Source organism: Triticum dicoccoides, chromosome 5A (genome assembly GCF_002162155.2).
Source record: "Triticum dicoccoides isolate Atlit2015 ecotype Zavitan chromosome 5A, WEW_v2.0, whole genome shotgun sequence".
In the NCBI taxonomy this organism is placed as follows: Eukaryota; Viridiplantae; Streptophyta; class Magnoliopsida; order Poales; family Poaceae; genus Triticum; species Triticum dicoccoides.
In genome coordinates this window covers 605926427-605946068 of record NC_041388.1, presented here as the reverse complement: position 1 = coordinate 605946068, position 19642 = coordinate 605926427, and the positions used below count along the sequence as shown (strand labels likewise).

Here is a 19642-nt window from a genome sequence, read left to right as displayed (position 1 = left end):
CGAGATAGAGTTGGGGTAGCACCAATTGAGGAGAAGCTTGTCCAACATCGTTTGAGATGGTTTGGGCATATTCAGCGCAGGCCTCCAGAAGCTCCAGTGCATAGCGGACGGCTAAAGCGTGCGGAGAATGTCAAGAGAGGGCGGGGTCGACCGATTTTGACATGGGAGGAGTCCGTTAAGAGAGACCTGAAGGATTGGAGTATCACCAAAGAGCTAGCTATGGACAGGGGTGCGTGGAAGCTTGCTATCCATGTGCCAGAGCCATGAGTTGGTTGCGAGATCTTATGGGTTTTACCTATAGCCTACCCCAACTTGTTTGGGACTAAAGGCTTTGTTGTTGTTGTTGTTGTTGTTGTAGGTTCTCATGAATAGGCTGAATTGCGTAGCTGGTGCCGTGATTTCCCCTTTCCGGACAGCTTTTGTTAAGGGCAGACACATAATGGATGGGTTATTAATTGTACATGAAACCTTCAATATTATCCATACCAGAAAACAAGATGCTCTTCTTTCCAAAGATGATTCTGAAAAGGCCTATGAGAAAATAAAATTAGATTAGTGTTCATTAGTTTCCAGAACCATTTAGAGACATAGGCTTTGTTCATGTAACTGAGATTTTGTACACCCAAACCACCCTGGTCCTTTTTGTAAACACACCACCAACCGTCTAACTAGTGTTTTAACACAGGACAGGAATCACTATAATTCGAAACATATATGTGAAGAATCAATGCCTGTCCTGTGTCATAACTAAGCCTGGTGATTCCTAGTTCTGGGCTGGGTTAATTGCCAACAAGAAAATTTATTTTTTATTTATGCAAACACCGTGTGGGTAATGGCAGACACACGTGGTTTTGGGAAGATTGGTCGATTGGTAATAGGCCATTAGTGGGATCCTATCCTCGCCTGTATAGCATTTGCCTAACTAATAATGTTGGTGTTGCAGATGTTCTGAAGAATGGACGGGACTATGTTAAATTTAGAAGAACCTTGTGTGGGGGTGATACTCTGACTATTTTGGAAGAGTATTCAGGAACCTTAGTGCAGAAACACACGTTGCTGATTGTGATGATACGGTCGAGCGGTCAATCGCTGCTAATGGGATGTTTTCTGTCAAATGCATGTACAGAGCTTTACGGGCGCACGAGTTCCTCTGGAAAGTCAAATGCTGATGAAAATCAAAGTCTTTCTGTGGAATAACAGCATGCGAAGGACAATTTGCTGCACCGAGGATTGCGTGGAGATGGTTCCTGCCGGTTCTGCGGGTTCCCGGGATTTAAGAAGCAGGAACGGAAATTGATTGTGGTTGCTTGGGTGGCGTCCATTTTGTTATTATTATTTCGCCAAGTTCCTGATCTTATTATTATTTTATTTTATTTTTGCAGATAAAACAGGTAAATCGTGAGGCGAAGACCTTGGGGGGCAAAGACCTTTGAGCAAATAGCAAATGAGGTGTTCCATTCAAGCCATGGCTGGCGAATCGTTAGTAAGATCAGTGCTGATCGATGCATTCTACTGCGAGGACTTCGCAAGGAGGATGGGGGATTTAAATTCAACCTCTTGTGTCTTTTGTTTACTTTGCTGGAAGCTTCTTTGGGCCTGTAACAAGTGTTTGCTGCTGTTTTGCGCCCTTGTGGGGTATGTTTTGCCTCTCAAGTGTAAAAACATTAGGTTTCACATGTATGAAGTTTGAGAGGGAGCTCTCTTTCTTCAAAAAGAAAATGTCAGCTCACGGAAAACCAGTGAATTTACTGCTAACTTGAAGCTTCCGTTATGAAGAAAGCCAAAATGTCTTCCAGAAAAAACATGAAAGTGTAAACAAAGTGTAACCCTGCAAGTGCTTATCTAGCAACATTCTTTCACGATAGAGTGGGCTGAATGGGGAAATAGCATGATCCAGCAATTTCGGCAAAAATACGGCTGCTTCCACCCGTTCTGGGACTTGGTACAAAGAAAAGCGTCCTGATACCGACCTATACCCATCAGCGTCTCAGCAACCAGACAGAAAAAAAAAAGTATCCATTTGACCTGTTTTTCAAAATCTCAGTTGTGAACATCACTGAAGATCGTCGGGTCAAAAGAACAGAGGTACACGTTGCAAACGCTGTAGCAAAACAAAATAATGGCACCGGAGCCCCACTCTCTGCGATTCTTGATTTCCAAAATTTTGGCTCCTGGGATGTGGTAGACATGTTAGTCTCTGGAGGAAGCAGCCGTCCCACCCATGGCATGGTGACAAGATTGGTCAAGATTAGCCTTTGAGTGCTGCAGCTCCATGGCGCCTTTCCTTCTTGAAGCGAGCTTGATCTGGATCAAAGCCACCTTCGTCTGCGCCATAGACGGCCCATGAAGGCGTCACAGCCATGTAATCGCTGCTCTTGAAAGGCTTTCCAGATGTCACCTGCATTGGTGAATGAATGTCAACTCAGATGAAGCTATCTTTTTATCACTCATATCCCAATCTCTATCTACATCAAATCTGGGTACAATTTCTTAATGTGTGGGAGTGCCACGCCATCACAATTTCTCCCTGCCATCTGATTTTCACACAATGGACGCAAATGTAATAGGAAAGTACTCAATGCACAATGCAAAAATATGGGCTCTAAAATGTAGTTCTTCACAATTTTGCATGTACACATATTCTAAGATGATCTAGTGCTGCAGTTTGCATATTTAATGTACAGTACATAATTAATACTTGAGTGTGAACATAGGCTCATATGTACAAGACGATTTCATTTTAGCAGCCTACTGATAGATGATGCATGTAGAATATCAACTTATTTACCGAAACAAATGCTCAAATCATCAATTACTCTTCAATGAAAGCTCACCAGTTCATTGAATCGGTCGTAATCTATCCAGGTATGCCATTTTCCATTGATCTTGAACTTGTCCACCTTTGCAAGTAGGACACAGCACGAATGCACATGCTCACAGGCTAATTCATATATGCCACCACTTTTTGATGCCAGCACCTCAGAGAATTCTTTAACGTCAGCGTGCCATGGGACATTTTCCATTGTCAACTTTGAAGTTGCTGACCTGTAGGCATTACCGGAAAATATCAGCGGAGAAGATCAGCAACCCAAGAAGCCAAGCCAGAATCAGCAGGCGATATTTTATTTTATTTAAAATACACTTACGAGCCACAGTATGTTACACCCTTGATTTCAATGAAATCAGGTTGCCCAAGTTTTAGTAAGTTTGCATATGCATCAATCTCTTCCACATTCCAGCCTTTGACCAATGTCAGTCGGTACACCGTCCTTTGATCTTTGTCATGCAGGGACTTGAGCGAATCCTAGTATGATAGCAAAGTAAATAGCACACAAAAAGAAGAGTTAGTATTTGTAAACCATAATTTCATAATGTGCATCTGCAAATATTTCTGCATATATACCAGAAAACGCTCCCAGAAGTCCGAAAAGAGTGGCCTGTCAACAGCCTTCAGGCTTTCTTTTGTAGCTGCATCCACACTGACATACAGCTGCAACCATAGAGGCATTAAAATTATCTCTAGAATGTGTTGTCTGCGCATTAAAATGCCAAGGTCTGGATCTTAAGTTCAATCTATTGAGAATATTACCTGGGTGATGGGTTTCAGAGCCTTGATCTTCTCAGGAAATTGAGCATTTGTAACCAGAAACGTAGATATGTGTCTGCGATGTAGGTCATCAACCAGAGTATTTATCTCTGGGTACATAATTGGTTCGCCAACAAGAGATAATGCACAATGTCTAGGGGATAGACCCTCTGCTAGTCGCTCTGGCTTTACTCCTACAGAAAGAGAGCAAGAAACAGCATAATTAAAGACTGCAGTTACTTCTTGATGATACAAATATTATGGTACTAACCAATAGTCCTGGCAGAACCACTGTATTATGTAATCAATAGTTATTAGCTTCCCAGAATATTTATGAGGTTTTTTAATCATATAGAGACTAAGTTCTCAGCACTGCAGGCTGACTACACAAAATAAACAGATCAAAAGAAATTCGCATTTGATGGACCCTGGCATATCTTAATGGAACAGTTCTGCCACAATTACTGCTGGCATAGGGTTGAAACCTTTTAAAGGCTTTATCTGTTTAGGCCAGTTACAGGTGCTTTGCAATGGATCTATTTTTTTGTCCAGGCACTAGAATATTCAGTGCAACTTTAATAGGATTTGGCAGAATAATGCATACCTGGCACGCCTTTCATTTGCTTAACCATCTTCCTGTGTTCGTCAATGGCAGTATTAACAATGTCAAGAGGATCATCCATCTTCCACTTCCAACTCTTCCCAACAGGATTTGTGTGATGCCTCCAACAGAACACACACTTATTTGCACAAGCCAAACTTGGAGTTGCTTCCATGCATCTACAAAATTGAGCATCTAATAATCAGAAAAGGAACACTCAAGGAAGCAAACCACACAAATATTATGTTCTGCAGAGTGGATATATGTTATGAAACCGATCTGTGACATAGAATATGTATGAACTAGTCCAACCATGTATTCAGCAAGCATTCCCATATACAATGTCACAGAAGCAAAAAAAATTACCTGTGGCTTTCTATGCCATAAAATGAGTGCTTGTAACAGCCTCCACGACCTCGAAGCTGTGACTTCGTCCATCTACAAATCTTCACCCCGCTATGGGAACCAACAATTTTGTAGCCCTTGAAAAAAAACACAGGGATTGATTAATAGGGCACTAGATCACCATATGTAGAATGAAAATATACAGGCTAAAAACATAAACTACAGACAAGAACTATAAATAGTTAAACCCATCTATACAGATGGAGAATTCTACCTTATAGGCAAGGACCACAGAGATCTGAGTACATGCACAACCCTAGTGTTAACCAACAGCAGTTTGGGATCAGTAAAAGTTGTCTTAGATCCTAATCGAAAGTTTCATGAAGATGCTTGGTTGATTACTTGGCAGTTGCTTCAACAATCTCACTCTATCATAGCAAATTGCCAGACTAAGTATTCTACACGAACCATTATCTTCACTAGCACGGCATATATTCCCTTTATCGAAAAATATACTAGTTCAATAAATTTAGAGGGGAACTAATTTATTTGCTGCATAGCTATGCTTAAAAACTGCCTCAGCCCACAGAGATCTTAAAATTTTGCTCTGGTTCCTTACGAGTGATGTATGTCAGGTAAGCATAGATAAAAGAATGTCAGAATGTGCAATACTCTATTTTCATTAGGAATCATAGGACTCTTCAAAATTTCAGGTCGATGCGCTTATATACATATGCAATCAAGAGCATTATGTATAACAGAAAGAATATAACAAGAAGTTGACGCTCACTTGTTTCTCCAAGCTCGCCCTGATGATGGGCGTGACCATGGCCCTCGCACCATTCTGCCCTCCATTGGGCAAAGCACTCTCCACCTTCCCATTCTGCTTCTTTGCTGTCGCCTTGCCGGCAATGTCCTCCATGTCAACCTCCCCACTAGCCACCTCCTCCTCCTCTTCCTCGTCATCATCGTCATCATAATCGGACTCCTCCCCTTCCAGCCCATCAAATCCATTGGTCTCTCCATCGACCGCATCGTCCTCAACCTCCTCCCCTTTGACCACCCTGAGCACCCTCCCGCACCACTCCTCGAAGACGTCGTCGAGGTCCCCCTCATCCACGTCGCCCTCCCCGACGGGCAGCACCTCGACAGCCCCCAGCGCGCGGAGCCACCGGGAGAAGCTCCTGGCGGCGGCGTTGAAGGTGTCGCCGTAGGCGCGGGAGCCGACGCCGAAGACGGCGAAGCGGAGGCCCGAGAGGAGCAGCGCGCCGGCGCGGAAGTCGGCGGCGGTCTCCGCGAGCCAGCGCGCGAGGAAGGCGGCGCCGGGCGGGGGCGCCCCGGCGTCGTGGGTGGGGAGGACGAGCAGGAGGAGCGGGACCGAGGGGAGGTCGTCCGGGTCGAAGGCGGCGGCGTCGGTGGCGCGGGCGGGCAGCCCGGCGTCCGCGAGGCGGGCCGAGAGGCGCTCCGCCAGGGCCTTGGAGGTGCCCGTGGCCGACGCGTAGAGGAGGGTCGGGGCGGCGGCGGCGGCGGCGGGGGAGGAGGAGGATGGGGAAGGGGAGGGGCGTAGGGTGCGGCGGAGGCGGCGGAGGGCGATGGACTTGTAGAGGAAGAAGAGGGAGGAGGAGGAGAGCAGGAGGAGGAGGGCGAGGTGGGAGGTGCCGGAGGCGGCCGCGGCCGCCGGGGAGGGGGGCATCGCGGCGGCGGGCTGGTGCGAGCTGGGGTTTGGGGCAGGGGGAGGTTGGCTTCCGGTTTTGGTGGGTTTTGCTGTGCCCTTGCGCGCCGCGGGTGGGGGTTGGCGTTTGCTGTTCTTTCTGAAACTGAAACTGAAACTGAAACTGAAACTGCACCGCCGTGCACGTCAAACTTCAGAAAGCGTCCAAAGTGTTGAGATCTTTTGCATTTTTTGCATGTTGTCACAACTTTCAGAAGCACCAAACAATTGATCAACAACTCTTCTACATCCTTGTACAGATCCATTTACAATGTTCAGAAGCTTTACATCCTTTTACACATTGTTACAATTACAATGTTCAGAAACAACACAGCAGAGCACATCCTTTTACACGACCTATCCAGCACCTTCTCTGAACCTAAAGCTGGATGCTGTTCAAGACGGAACTGACGAGAGTAACACTGTCGCAAACGCGTGTGTGTGCGCGCGGTACATGGTCGTGGAAGCCAACAAATGAACGAATCGGGTGCCTTCAACCCAGATCAACAACCAGGAGAATCAAAACTATGTCTGTACCACATCAAAAATTTGTGCGCCTTGTGATTCGACGCGATAGCTCACGGTCGCCACGTTGTTTTCTTTACAGACATGATGCCCTCCTTGTCCTTCCTGAAGGTCATCACGATCTCCCAGTGCAGCGACTTCAGGATCGCCTCCAACGGGTCGAGAATCTCGAGTTTCTCCCGGATGATGGCCCAGCCTCCGGGTCTCAGGATCCGGTCCATCTCGACCAAGATCGAGGCAGGCTCCTTGCATCTACATTGTGCAGGCCATGTCAGCATGTCACATCAAACACTGTAAGCACGCCGAAAACTATGCAGCGTCAAAGTTCAAGTGAGGGTAATTCATTCAGCAAACATACCTGTTCTTCAACCGTGAGAACAAATGGTCGGCGTGAAGAAGATCGTAGGACCTTGGATATGTGCTAAATGGTTCGCACCAGTCGTGATAAACGCCGATCAGCCCGCGCTCAAAGATTACAGGTAGCGTGTCTGGAGCATGCACGGGGACAACATTCATGACCCAAACTTTTTCGGATGACAAAGCCGCAGCAAATCTGCAAGGAAACAAGCATGTAACTAAGAGAAATTCAGCTTATATATAGGGGAATGGAAATTCAGAAAGGAGAGCATACCCTCCATATACAGCTTTCATATCCAGTACGTTTCTGATATTAGTCCAATTAATACCCAAGCCATCCAGATACGATTTCTCAACGACGGCCTTCCAGTGGCTATGATCAGCAGACACCCTTGTCTGCAGGTCCCCAAGCCAGTCAGGAAAAGTCTCAAGCCTCTTGGGCCATTCCTCAGGCCACTCACTGCCTCTTTCTTCAATACCAGCAGGAGCTTTGTGCAGGCAATGCTTGATTGGAGTGTACCTACAAAGGAAAACCAATGTTTCAGATTTACAAGCCAAACAAACTCTAGTGTGCATGATAATTCAGGAAACACCGTAGTGATTAATCCAAGTGTCCTACTTACCATGCAGTAGCTTTGTTTTGCTCTTCCTTGCAAAATGGAGGATCTTTTTTTGCTCTCAGGTCATACTCATCATTTGAGGCTGGTCGCTGAAATATCTTTACTCCAAGCTCGCTGACATCATCACTGTTGTAAGCTATCACGTTCCAACAAACTGCGGCCATTGAAGCTGATATTCCTGTAAAGTTCGTCGAGATATTTAAAACACAGACAAGGGAAATAAAGCTACTAAGACTAGTAATGGCCCCGTGAAAGTCGTGATATTTTACATGCTTGTTCACTTATAATGACAGTGGTATTTCAGCAGTTCCAGCCTTTTCTCCACACACACAGAGTAATGTGCCATACCTTCTTCACTCTCGAGGTCACCATGTCTGCTTGAGATAACAAAGTATCCTCCTGGGCGAAGGATCCTATTCATCTCTATGAGAAGCTTTCCGCCTAATCCATACGATAAAAAATGTTGTTCAAGATGTGAGCAACGCAGGATAGTGGCATGCTGGGTCTAAAGAGAGGAACGAAGCAGCGTGTAAATACCATTAGAATGCCACGGTATGTTGCATTCTCTACAGTGGATGATATCAAATGAACCACTAGGAAAGGGTAATCTTCTTGATCCCAGACTGCCAATTGTTGCAGGGATGCCGCGTTCAAGGGCAACTTGTGCAAGGTCTGTCTGGTCATTTGTAAGGCCTAATGATAGTGTAATCACATCCTTCTCGAGTAGAGCAACTCCGAATCCAGCACTTTTGCATCCAATGTCCAATGCTATGCGAATATTTTTACCCCAATCAAGATCAGGTGCCATCTACGTGACAAACAAAATATCATGTAAATTGTGTTAAGCACACTAAGTAATAGTAGTACAAAATATAAAAATATTTGTATTTCAATTATAAAAAATGTAAACAATTTCCACTTTAATTTTTAGCCAAAGTAACTAATTTGTTCCATTATGCATTACTGTGTAAGAACTAATTTTTTGAATCCATATACCAGGGCACTCAGTGTGGTAAATGATTTCACAATTGATGAAAACCACCTAGGAATGACCTTCCAAAAATCAGGAAAGCTATCGACACATTAACCAAGAGACAAAAGATGAAAATCATCTGAGCAGATCACAGCTAAGACATTAATTGTCTTCCACGCAAAATGGCAGATCACAGCTGTGTGCATAGATTTCCCAAATAATTTATTCCATATTCACATTTACAATCACACACTTCTGCTAAATGATCCACACATTTGTTACTACACTTATTTAGTGTTCAGTCAGTTAGCAATGTGCAGAAATTGATTTACAGTAATATCATTTCCCAGTAGTAAACTGTAACTGAGCCTGAGTGCTAGAGCTCTTTCTGCATACAACTACCTTGCATCAAAAGCAAATGTAAAACATCCACCAATCCTTACCTCATCAATCGTGTCGATATAATGTTGTGCGCCGCCTTTGAACTCCGATTCCTCCGGCGGGAACACCAGGTGCTCGCCGGTCCGATTCAGCCAGCTGTGGTCCTTAGCATAGCTCGACAACCTAGGATGTCCAACATTCCCATACCAAACCTGCAGAGATAAGTGCATAACGACAGTTCAGAGTTCAGACACACAAGAACAACCTAGTAGTAAAGCAGAAGAAGGAAAACATCATAGATTTTTCATCAAATTATGCTCGACCCCCTCACCTTCTCCTTCCTCTCCGGCCATGGAGCAGGCAGCTTGTACTCCTTTGGCAGCGACACCAGGCACGTCACCGGCGACCTCGGGCAGCTCCGCTGGTGGTGCCTCTGGCTCCCATCCCCATCGAAATCCACGCAGGGGGTGTAGTGGTGGCCGCTCTTGGCGCCGCAGAGCTTCCAGTGGTAATGCGCGGCCGGGCTGAAGAGAGGCGGCAGCTTCCTCTTCTTCTTGGAAGCCTTGCCCTTGGCCGCCTCCGGGTCCTCCTCCTCCTCGGCGTCTAGCTCGCTGGATTCGTCGGCCCATTCCAGGGCCGGCGCCTTGTCGTCCTCCTCCTCCTTGGGCGCCTTGCTCGTGGCGTCCGCGTCGTCCTCCGGCACGGACAGCTCCGGCTCCTGCTCGTCCTCCCACTCCCACTCCGGCTCCGGCTTGTTGGCTTGTTCCGGGTCGGTGAGGTTGGACTTGAGCGCGGCGGCGGCGTCGGGCGAGGGGGTGGCATTGGGGCGGCGGGATCTAGGCGGGGAGCGGCGCTTCTTGCGGGCGCGGGGGCTGGCGGGGCGGGGCTTCCTGTGGGCGGCGCGGGCGGTGGCGTTGCGGGGGGCGGGCAGCGCTCCAGGGGGCGGGTCGGCGACGTCGGCGGCGAAGTAGGTGCGCTCGGTGGAGATCTGCTGGGAGGAGGAGGTCGGGGCGAGCGTGGTCCAGGTGACGACGAAGGAGAGGCCGAGCGCGATGGCGATGGAGACCTTGGCGGCGAAGCCCAGCGGCGGGCGCCTCCTCCACCAGCTCACGAGCGCCGAGGGCCGGCCCGGAGGGCCCCGGAACACCGTCATGCGGCCGGCGGCGGCTGTCGGTGGAGTGGAGAGGGAGCGGGGGCGGACCGGAGTGGTTGGTGGCGGTGGCGTGGACTGTGGGGGGGAGGCAGAGGAAATCCGGGAAGAAGAACCAGTTGGTTGCTACCGTTCCTCGGTTGTTTTCACCATTTTTCTAAGGTGGTTTGCGTCATTTTTTCTGGCTTGAAGAAACTTGTTCGTGTGCATGGTTAGTCAGTGGTCAATTAATGATGAGGGAGCGAGCTTAGCAATGCAATGAGACGGTGTTTTTCTCGTTGAATTGGGAAGGGAAGCAGTGTGCGGATGAGTGAGCTGGACAGGCCACCAGCAGGTTGATGGGCAGTCCTCACTTTGATGGAGGGAGAGATAGAGGGCATCTTCAACCGAATAATCGCGAGCCATCACGCACGGCGATATCCATACCGCACGACGCCATGAGAGTCGTGCAACATTAATACACTTCAGCTGTATAATCAGTTCACTCCTTCATATAGCATTCAGTATTCATGCAGTATTGTCGCTGACACATTCCGTGTATGGCCCATGATGCAACACAAGCATTTAAATTGCTGGCAGGCGGCCAGGATGGCAGTGCCAACAGCTAGCTCCAGGACGCTCCCCCACAGCCTTTTTAAACTGTCTCGGCGCTTGTAGATTCACATCCCGCTCAAGTTTTCATACCACCTCTCTTCCCCTCTGCCTCGCAAGCATGTGTTCATCCAACTCCGAGCTTAGCTCCACCCTCCTGCGTCACACCACTGATCCACCTAGATGCCACCGCTTCCTCTGATCCGCTGTCCGGAGTGCAACGCCGGCAACACGCTCTGGTTCGTCTCTGGAACGGTAGAGAACCCAGGGAGGCATTTCTACGAATGCGAATGGCATGAAGTAAGTATTTCGAGATTCTTTGCGTCCATCTCCCGCAGCTCCTCCTCTCAAACCAAGCTCTTTTTGTGTTTTTCAGCTTGGTGGATGCAGGTTTTGGAAATGGGAGAACAATTATATAGTACTTCAACACTTGTTGGGGTCATCTACTCTCGCACGCATCCGTGTATCGGCATGTAACTCTGCTTGAGCAGAATCAAGCATGGTTGAAGAACATTTTCATCTTGGGCGTCCTGAACATGGTGCTAATGGCCATATGCTGCATGCACAAGTTTTTAAGCAACATGTTGTTATCGGCCAGACCTGCAAGTAGATGTTCTAAAAGCTAGCTAGTGACATGCATGCGGTGCGAGCTTAGATGTCGTTCCAGCATTCAATAGTTCTCTCTTATGGAGCCATTGTATCACGTTTGTACTGTGTCTGTATGCCGGCTTAGATGCATTAAATGGTCATTGTTTGCAAGCATGTTGTTAATTAAGCCCGATGGATCGCGTGAGAGGATGCAAATGTATTTAACCCAAAACCACACACCGCACCCACCTCATGCAGTGCACCGGCAATAATTCATGGCTCCGGTAGCACAATAAATATGTAGCAAACGAATGAATGCCCCAGCTTGCCCCTGCAAAACGTAAATCCACCCAGCAACCCATTCATGTTTCACCCACTCATGAAATGATCATGTGGATCACTTGTAAAAAATGTATCTTCTGTTCAACTAAAAAAACACTCATTCAAAAATTTAGCCCTCATATTTGAAAACATGTTTTCATCCACTTCGAAACAATGAAACCCATGATAGTGCTCATGGGTAGTAGTTGCACTGATCATATCATTTTTTATATAAAAAAATGGACAAACATAATAAAATTTGTTTTCTCCCTTGTCAAAAAAAAATCAACCCATTGTGGGTATAGGTCTCCATTTGAACAAATATCAATCGAGAAACTTGATATATCAATTTGTAAAACTTGCCCACAACATTCATTGTTTCTGCTTGGAAAAATGGTTTTTTTCTCTTTCGATAATAATTTACACTCATTTCAAAAAACATTCGTTTCCTCTTTTTTCAATAACATGGTTTCACCCATTTTGAAACAATAAAAACCATGATCCTGCTGATGGAGAGTAGCTAACGTTCAAAACAATGAAAACCATGATGGTGCTCATGAGTACTAGTTGTACTGATAATTTTATATATGAAAAAAGGATAAACATAATAAAATTTGATTTCTCCTCAATCGGGAAATGGTAAGTCATTGTGGGTATAGTTGGGAAACTTATTTAACTCGTTGAATTAATTCCAGTTCTCTCATTCCATAAAATGTTTCACCCACTCATGAAATGATCATGGGGATCACCTGTAAAAAAAATGTTTCTTCTGTTTGGCTAAAAAAACACTCATTCAAAAATTTAGCCCTCATATTTGAAAACATGTTTTCATCCACTTCGAAACAATGAAACCCATGATAGTGCTCATGGGTAGTAGTTGCACTGATCAAATCATTTTTTATATAAAAAAATGGACAAACATAATAAAATTTGTTTTCTCCCTTGTCGAAAAAAAATCAACCCATTGTGGGTATAGGTCTCCATTTGAACAAATATCAATCGAGAAACTTGATATATCAATTTGTAAAACTTGCCCACAACATTCATTGTTTCTGCTTGGAAAAATGGTTTTTTTCTCTTTCGATAATAATTTACACTCATTTCAAAAAACATCTGTTTCCTCTTTTTTCAATAACATGGTTCCACCCATTTTGAAACAATAAAAACCATGATCCTGCTGATGGAGAGTAGCTAAACGTTCAAAACAATGAAAACCATGATAGTGCTCATGAGTACTAGTTGTACTGATAATTTTATATATGAAAAAAGGATAAACATAATAAAATTTGATTTCTCCCCAATCGGGAAATGGTAAGTCATTGTGGTATAGTTGGGAAACTTATTTAACTCGTTGAATTAATTTCAATTCTCTCATTCCATAAAATGTTTCACCCACTCATGAAATGATCATGGGGATCACTTGTAAAAAAAACGTTTCTTCTGTTTGGCTAAAAAAACACTCATTCAAAAATTTAGCCCTCATATTTGAAAACATGTTTTCATCCACTTCGAAACAATGAAACCCATGATAGTGCTCATGGGTAGTAGTTGCACTGATCAAATCATTTTTTATATAAAAAAATGGACAAACATAATAAAATTTGTTTTCTCCCTTGTCGAAAAAAAAATCAACCCATTGTGGGTATAGGTCTCCATTTGAACAAATATCAATCGAGAAACTTGATATATCAATTTGTAAAACTTGCCCACAACATTCATTGTTTCTGCTTGGAAAAATGGTTTTTTTCTCTTTCGATAATAATTTACACTCATTTCAAAAAACATTCGTTTCCTCTTTTTTCAATAACATGGTTCCACCCATTTTGAAACAATAAAAACCATGATCCTGCTGATGGAGAGTAGCTAAACGTTCATAACAATGAAAACCATGATAGTGCTCATGAGTACTAGTTGTACTGATAATTTTATATATGAAAAAAGGATAAACATAATAAAATTTGATTTCTCCCCAATCGGGAAATGGTAAGTCATTGTGGGTATAGTTGGGAAACTTATTTAACTCGTTGAATTAATTCCAGTTCTCTCATTCCATAAAATGTTTCACCCACTCATGAAATGATCATGGGGATCACCTGTAAAAAAACGTTTCTTCTGTTTGGCTAAAAAACACTCATTCAAAAATTTAGCCCTCATATTTGAAAACATGTTTTCATCCACTTCGAAACAATGAAACCCATGATAGTGCTCATGGGTAGTAGTTGCACTGATCAAATCATTTTTTATATAAAAAAATGGACAAACATAATAAAATTCGTTTTCTCCCTTGTCGAAAAAAAATCAACCCATTGTGGGTATAGGTCTCCATTTGAACAAATATCAATCGAGAAACTTGACATATCAATTTGTAAAACTTGCCCACAACATTCATTGTTTCTGCTTGGAAAAATGGTTTTTTTCTCTTTCGATAATAATTTACACTCATTTCAAAAAACATATGTTTCCTCTTTTTTCAATAACATGGTTCCACCCATTTTGAAACAATAAAAACCATGATCCTGCTGATGGAGAGTAGCTAAACGTTCAAAACAATGAAAACCATGATAGTGCTCATGAGTACTAGTTGTACTGATAATTTTATATATGAAAAAAGGATAAACATAATAAAATTTGATTTCTCCCCAATCGGGAAATGGTAAGTCATTGTGGTATAGTTGGGAAACTTATTTAACTCGTTGAATTAATTTCAATTCTCTCATTCCATAAAATGTTTCACCCACTCATGAAATGATCATGGGGATCACTTGTAAAAAAAACGTTTCTTCTGTTTGGCTAAAAAAACACTCATTCAAAAATTTAGCCCTCATATTTGAAAACATGTTTTCATCCACTTCGAAACAATGAAACCCATGATAGTGCTCATGGGTAGTAGTTGCACTGATCAAATCATTTTTTATATAAAAAAATGGACAAACATAATAAAATTTGTTTTCTCCCTTGTCGAAAAAAAAATCAACCCATTGTGGGTATAGGTCTCCATTTGAACAAATATCAATCGAGAAACTTGATATATCAATTTGTAAAACTTGCCCACAACATTCATTGTTTCTGCTTGGAAAAATGGTTTTTTTCTCTTTCGATAATAATTTACACTCATTTCAAAAAACATTCGTTTCCTCTTTTTTCAATAACATGGTTCCACCCATTTTGAAACAATAAAAACCATGATCCTGCTGATGGAGAGTAGCTAAACGTTCATAACAATGAAAACCATGATAGTGCTCATGAGTAATAGTTGTACTGATAATTTTATATATGAAAAAAGGATAAACATAATAAAATTTGATTTCTCCCCAATCGGGAAATGGTAAGTCATTGTGGGTATAGTTGGGAAACTTATTTAACTCGTTGAATTAATTTCAATTCTCTCATTCCATAAAATGTTTCACCCACTCATGAAATGATCATGGGGGTCACTTGTAAAAAAATGTTTCTTTTGTTTGGCTAAAAAAACACTCATTCAAAAATTTAGCCCTCATATTTCAAAACATGTTTTCATCCACTTTGAAACAATGAAACCCATCACAGAAATATTGGTCTAGACGTCCTGACCTGATCTCCGTCTCCGCGGACTCCATCTCCACACCTTGCTGCAGATGTGGTGACATAGGATGTGCAGTGAGTTCACCGGACGACCACTTCAATCACGCCCGCCAGACACCCAGAAGAATTTATTCCTAGATCGGGGCACTGTCTCGCTCGTGTATTCATACGAAACTTAAATGCGTCATGGGCCACACAGCACCGAATATCCATAGGAGTGCACGAGCGCGCCTGCTTACGGAATCGCCAAGCACACGTTCTCCTCGGGATATGCCATGAAGCAGTTAATTCATCCGTATAGCACATGGCTGGTCCCACGTGCATGCTGGACGGCCGTTAAGGGAACGACGGCGTCAGGGTCAAAACGGCACGCGACTTCGAACGCAAAACGGCACGTAACATTGATAGATGTATGCACGCCAGCACCCTAGGTGGGGTCACTACGTGATTACATTATATTTCTTTTTGTGGGGTGTGATTAGATTATACTCATACTACAAAAAGAAGGACGACGATAACTGCCACACGTGTGGGCATTAAGGGGTCTGTCCACACATTTTGTGTGGTGTCTAAGAGAACCAGCCCACACATCTACGTGTGGGCAAAACAACTAGCGCCCACACGCCTCGTTTTTTTCTTGCGGTCCCTCTCACATGCCTACGTGTGGGCAAAATGCATAACACCCACACGACCTCTCTCAGCCACCTACCTCAAGGTCCCGCACGCCCCACGTGACAGTCACCACGCATCCCCGCAGTTGCCATGGTCTGGACCCTCTTCAATGTCCGTTTAACTGCAGTTGCCATGTCGCTGAACTACAGTTGCCATGTCGCTGAACTACAGTTGCCATGGTTGCTCAACTGCAGTTGCCATCTCAGGTCAAGTGACAGATGCCATTTTGGACAACTGCAGTTGTTGCCATGTATGGTCTGGTTTACTATAGTTGCCATGATTTGAAAACTTTAGAGGTTGCCACCTACTAACACTAAGCAGTTGCCATGTATGGTCTGGTTTACTACAGTTGCCATAATTTGAAAACCTTAGGAGTTGCCACCTGCTAACACTAGGCAGTTGCCGTGTAGCGCTACAAAGAGACATGACAAAACAACATGTTCGGGTAAAAAAGAGAGTTGCCATCTGCTTACAAGCACACTGGGGCAGTTGCTGTGTACCCTGCAAAACACATGGCAACTGACATGTTCGAATGAAAAAAGAGAGAGTTGTCATCTGCTTACAAGCACACTAGGGCAGTTGCCATGTACACTGCAAGACGCATGGCAACTGGCAGCTTGGGTGTGGGAGAGAAGACGGGCGTGTTGGCGAGATGGTAAATGTCCGCACACCAGCCCTTGTGCGTGAGTGAAAACTGGTGTGTGGGCGAACTGCTAAACGCCCACACACCAGCCCCTCCGTGTGGTGAAACAAACGTGTGGGCGACCGGGTGAATGCCTACACACCAGCCCAGTCCTACGTGACACCACAAACATGTCAAGATTCGTGCACCTACAAACGGACGCGGATCCACGCGTGTGGGCGAGATGCAAATGCCCACACGTGTGGGCGTTAGTGTTTTCGAAAAAGAATCCACTATACGTGATTAGAATATACTATACAACTCCCTCCGTCCGAAAATACTTGTCATCAAAATGGATAAAAAGATATGTATCTAGATGTATTTTAGTTCTAGATACATGTTTTTCTATTCATTTTGATGACAAGTATTTTTTGGATGGAGGGAGTATAAAAAAGCTGCAGATTTGATACTTGCAATTTTTCCTTCTATCAAGCAAGAACAATTTTTGTTTATTACTCAAAAAAGCTGCAGATTTGATGTTTGCAAATTTTCCTTGCATCAAGCAATAACTTTTTTTTACAGTTCAAGCAAGAATAATGTAAATATTTCAAAGAAGGAACCCCTGTATTTTTAGGCCAAAGCTAATATGATCCCAAAAGCTTTCGCCATGCGAAAATTCATAGAAGCGTCCATCCTCGCCTAATCACTTTATCAGCCCTCTATTAAGGATTTTACTATTGGACCTAAGCCCGGACATAAAAATTGAAGACCGAAGATCGAATCCGGAAAGACTAAGTCCAAACCCATAAAGGTCCAAGTATAAAAGACCGAACTAAAATTGGTCGTCAAAACTGAAGGCCCAATTTAAATTTGGCCGGATGGGGCTTCTTATCTGGATGACCACATAAACCAGATAGATTGAATTACCACGATTCTCTGAAAGTATATGGGACAATTAGCACAATCCGTGGTTATCTCTTGATGTTTATGACACAGTTCGGCTGAATACACCTACTACACACACGTTGTTTCAACTCTAAAATTTTGGTTGCATATACCTGTTACACATACCCATTATCTCAATTTTGTTTGCATACATATGTACTGTAATGTATATGAATTTTAGTTGTAGTATGACATTTGGTCTATTTGGTCGGGACCGAACACCACCCTATAGAAGCCGAAGACTGAATAGAGAAGAACCAATAAGACCAAATAATTTCAGTGTTAATTATGAAATATCAAATTCTTCAAAAAACAAAAAACTAGAATCAGCGGGCACTTGTTCGCGTCAGGATATGGGCCACCTTCCGGATTGTATACTTATTTCAACCGTGTAGGGTACTGTTGGCCTCACGTGCTAGCAAACGACGTTTCTTGAAACATGGCATTGCGGGTCTTGTACTCACCTGTGCAGACTATATTCTAATGTATGCAAACAAAACATATGCAAGCAGAGTGTTTTTTTAGTAATGATGTATTTAAAAGATATACTATGTACATTTTCTAATACAAGGTGAATATTTTTTTAATTACATTTGAGTATATTTTTGTACACGATGAACACTTTCAAATATATGTTTAATGGTTTTGAATTACAGTATGAGCAAATTTGGAAACACCATGATTCTTAATGTTGATGTAACTATAAAACGTGTTAACGCACGATGAATATTTTGAGATTACACGATGAACATGTATGAATTACACTATGAATAATTTTTACTGCATGACAAACAAGTTTGCAATATACATCATGAATTTTTTAAAGATATGAGTTGATTTTTTTAACGTGATGGATATTTTTTAACACACACATAAAAATATTTTTGACGTACACTTGAAAGTTTTGTATATCCACGAACATTTCTTTGATGTGTGCGAATGTTTTATTTTTTAGCATGTGTATTTACCGAAAAGAAAAAAAGAAATTAAAATGTAAATAAAACCGGAAAAGAAAAGAAAAATAACAATGCTAGAGTGTTCGCTCCACTAGTAATCCCTCCGTTCGGAATTACTCGTCCAAGAAATAAATGTATCTAGATATATTTTAGTTGTAGATACATTTATTTTTGTGATAAGTAATTCCGAACGAAGGGAGTATTTTTTTACGAAGTGCGTTCCTAACCTTTTCTGTTTCGAGAAAGTGTGTAGCTAACCTCACGGCCGCGAGCCGTTATGCACCGGCGTCGTCATATCGGACGGCGAAGTCACTACAGTGCTGGACGCTAGGTAGTTTTTCCTCTCCTATCTAACATCGCATTCAATACCTGTACCAACTACTCGTTCTTCCATTGGAACACGTAGCATGAGCAGGCGAGCCCGGGAGCTCTATCGCCACACTCCACACAGCACGTCGTATAAAGAGGTGTATTCTCACCCCTGTGAATCATGCCGCCTCGTATTGCCAGAGGGCCTATTAAAAGTAGGAATCGCGACGCGCGGCGGACGGACTGGATATCGGCAGCGCGTGGCCGCATGTTCCAAAAATTCATGTCGCATCTTCAACATCCTAAATTAAAATGTGGGGAATCGTATACTCCCTCCCTTTCTAAATACTTCCTCCGTCCAAAAAAGTTTGCCCCTCAAATGAATGTATCTAACACCAAGTTAGAGAAACAAGCTTTTTCGAACGGAGCGTGTACAAGTTTTTATAGAGATTTCAATGCGGACTACATACGGATGTATATAGACGTACTTTAGAGTATAGATTCACTCATTTCGCTCTGTATGTAGTTTGTAGAGAAATCTCTAAAAAGACATATATTTAGGAACGGAGGGAGTATCTTTTTTGGAGAATGTGAAATATAAAACAGTTTTGCTAAAGCGCATCTAAGACCAATTTTCTACATATCGAGATGCCCCTGGTTCACCGCACTTTTTCTTATTCTGTATATGGATTTTGATATTGATATAGCAAAATATTCTAAATAGTACTTACTCATGTCTTAATTTTTCGGTAAATTGTAAAATAATTCAAAGATTACAAATAACTGATTTTAGGAAGATAATTGTTTCAACATATTACATTATCCCCC

The 19642-nt window shown here is 43.2% G+C and overlaps 2 protein-coding genes across 2 annotated transcripts; both read right to left on the bottom strand.

Moving 5' to 3' along the window:
• Positions 1-1838: 1838 nt before the first annotated feature.
• LOC119303328 (S-adenosyl-L-methionine-dependent tRNA 4-demethylwyosine synthase-like) lies at positions 1839-6255 on the bottom strand. Its single transcript, XM_037580446.1, has 8 exons — positions 5323-6255; positions 4554-4669; positions 4191-4366; positions 3590-3780; positions 3404-3490; positions 3147-3304; positions 2835-3045; positions 1839-2398 (listed from the first exon to the last, which is right to left on the bottom strand). The coding sequence occupies exons 1-8, from the start codon at positions 6223-6225 to the stop codon at positions 2249-2251; spliced, it is 1992 nt and encodes a 663-aa protein (XP_037436343.1). The 5' UTR covers positions 6226-6255; the 3' UTR covers positions 1839-2248.
• Positions 6256-6457: 202 nt separating this feature from the next.
• Positions 6458-10526, bottom strand: LOC119303325 (probable methyltransferase PMT28). Its single transcript, XM_037580444.1, has 8 exons — positions 9431-10526; positions 9162-9311; positions 8283-8553; positions 8094-8186; positions 7749-7923; positions 7400-7645; positions 7127-7321; positions 6458-7020 (listed from the first exon to the last, which is right to left on the bottom strand). The coding sequence occupies exons 1-8, from the start codon at positions 10250-10252 to the stop codon at positions 6822-6824; spliced, it is 2151 nt and encodes a 716-aa protein (XP_037436341.1). The 5' UTR covers positions 10253-10526; the 3' UTR covers positions 6458-6821.
• Between the last annotated feature and the right edge of the window lie 9116 nt (positions 10527-19642).

Coding starts and splice junctions, on each gene's coding strand:
- LOC119303325 (XM_037580444.1), bottom strand. CDS start 10,252: ATGACGGTGTTCCGGGGCCCTCCGGGCCGGCCCTCGGCGCTCGTGAGC. Junction 9,312..9,430: donor GGCCGGAGAGGAAGGAGAAG/GTGAGGGGGTCG, acceptor TTATCTCTGCAG/GTTTGGTATGGGAATGTTGG. Junction 8,554..9,161: donor ATATCGACACGATTGATGAG/GTAAGGATTGGT, acceptor TTTGTCACGTAG/ATGGCACCTGATCTTGATTG.
- LOC119303328 (XM_037580446.1), bottom strand. CDS start 6,225: ATGCCCCCCTCCCCGGCGGCCGCGGCCGCCTCCGGCACCTCCCACCTC. Junction 4,670..5,322: donor GGGCGAGCTTGGAGAAACAA/GTGAGCGTCAAC, acceptor TTTTTTTTCAAG/GGCTACAAAATTGTTGGTTC. Junction 3,046..3,146: donor GGTGTAACATACTGTGGCTC/GTAAGTGTATTT, acceptor TAATGCCTACAG/GTCAGCAACTTCAAAGTTGA.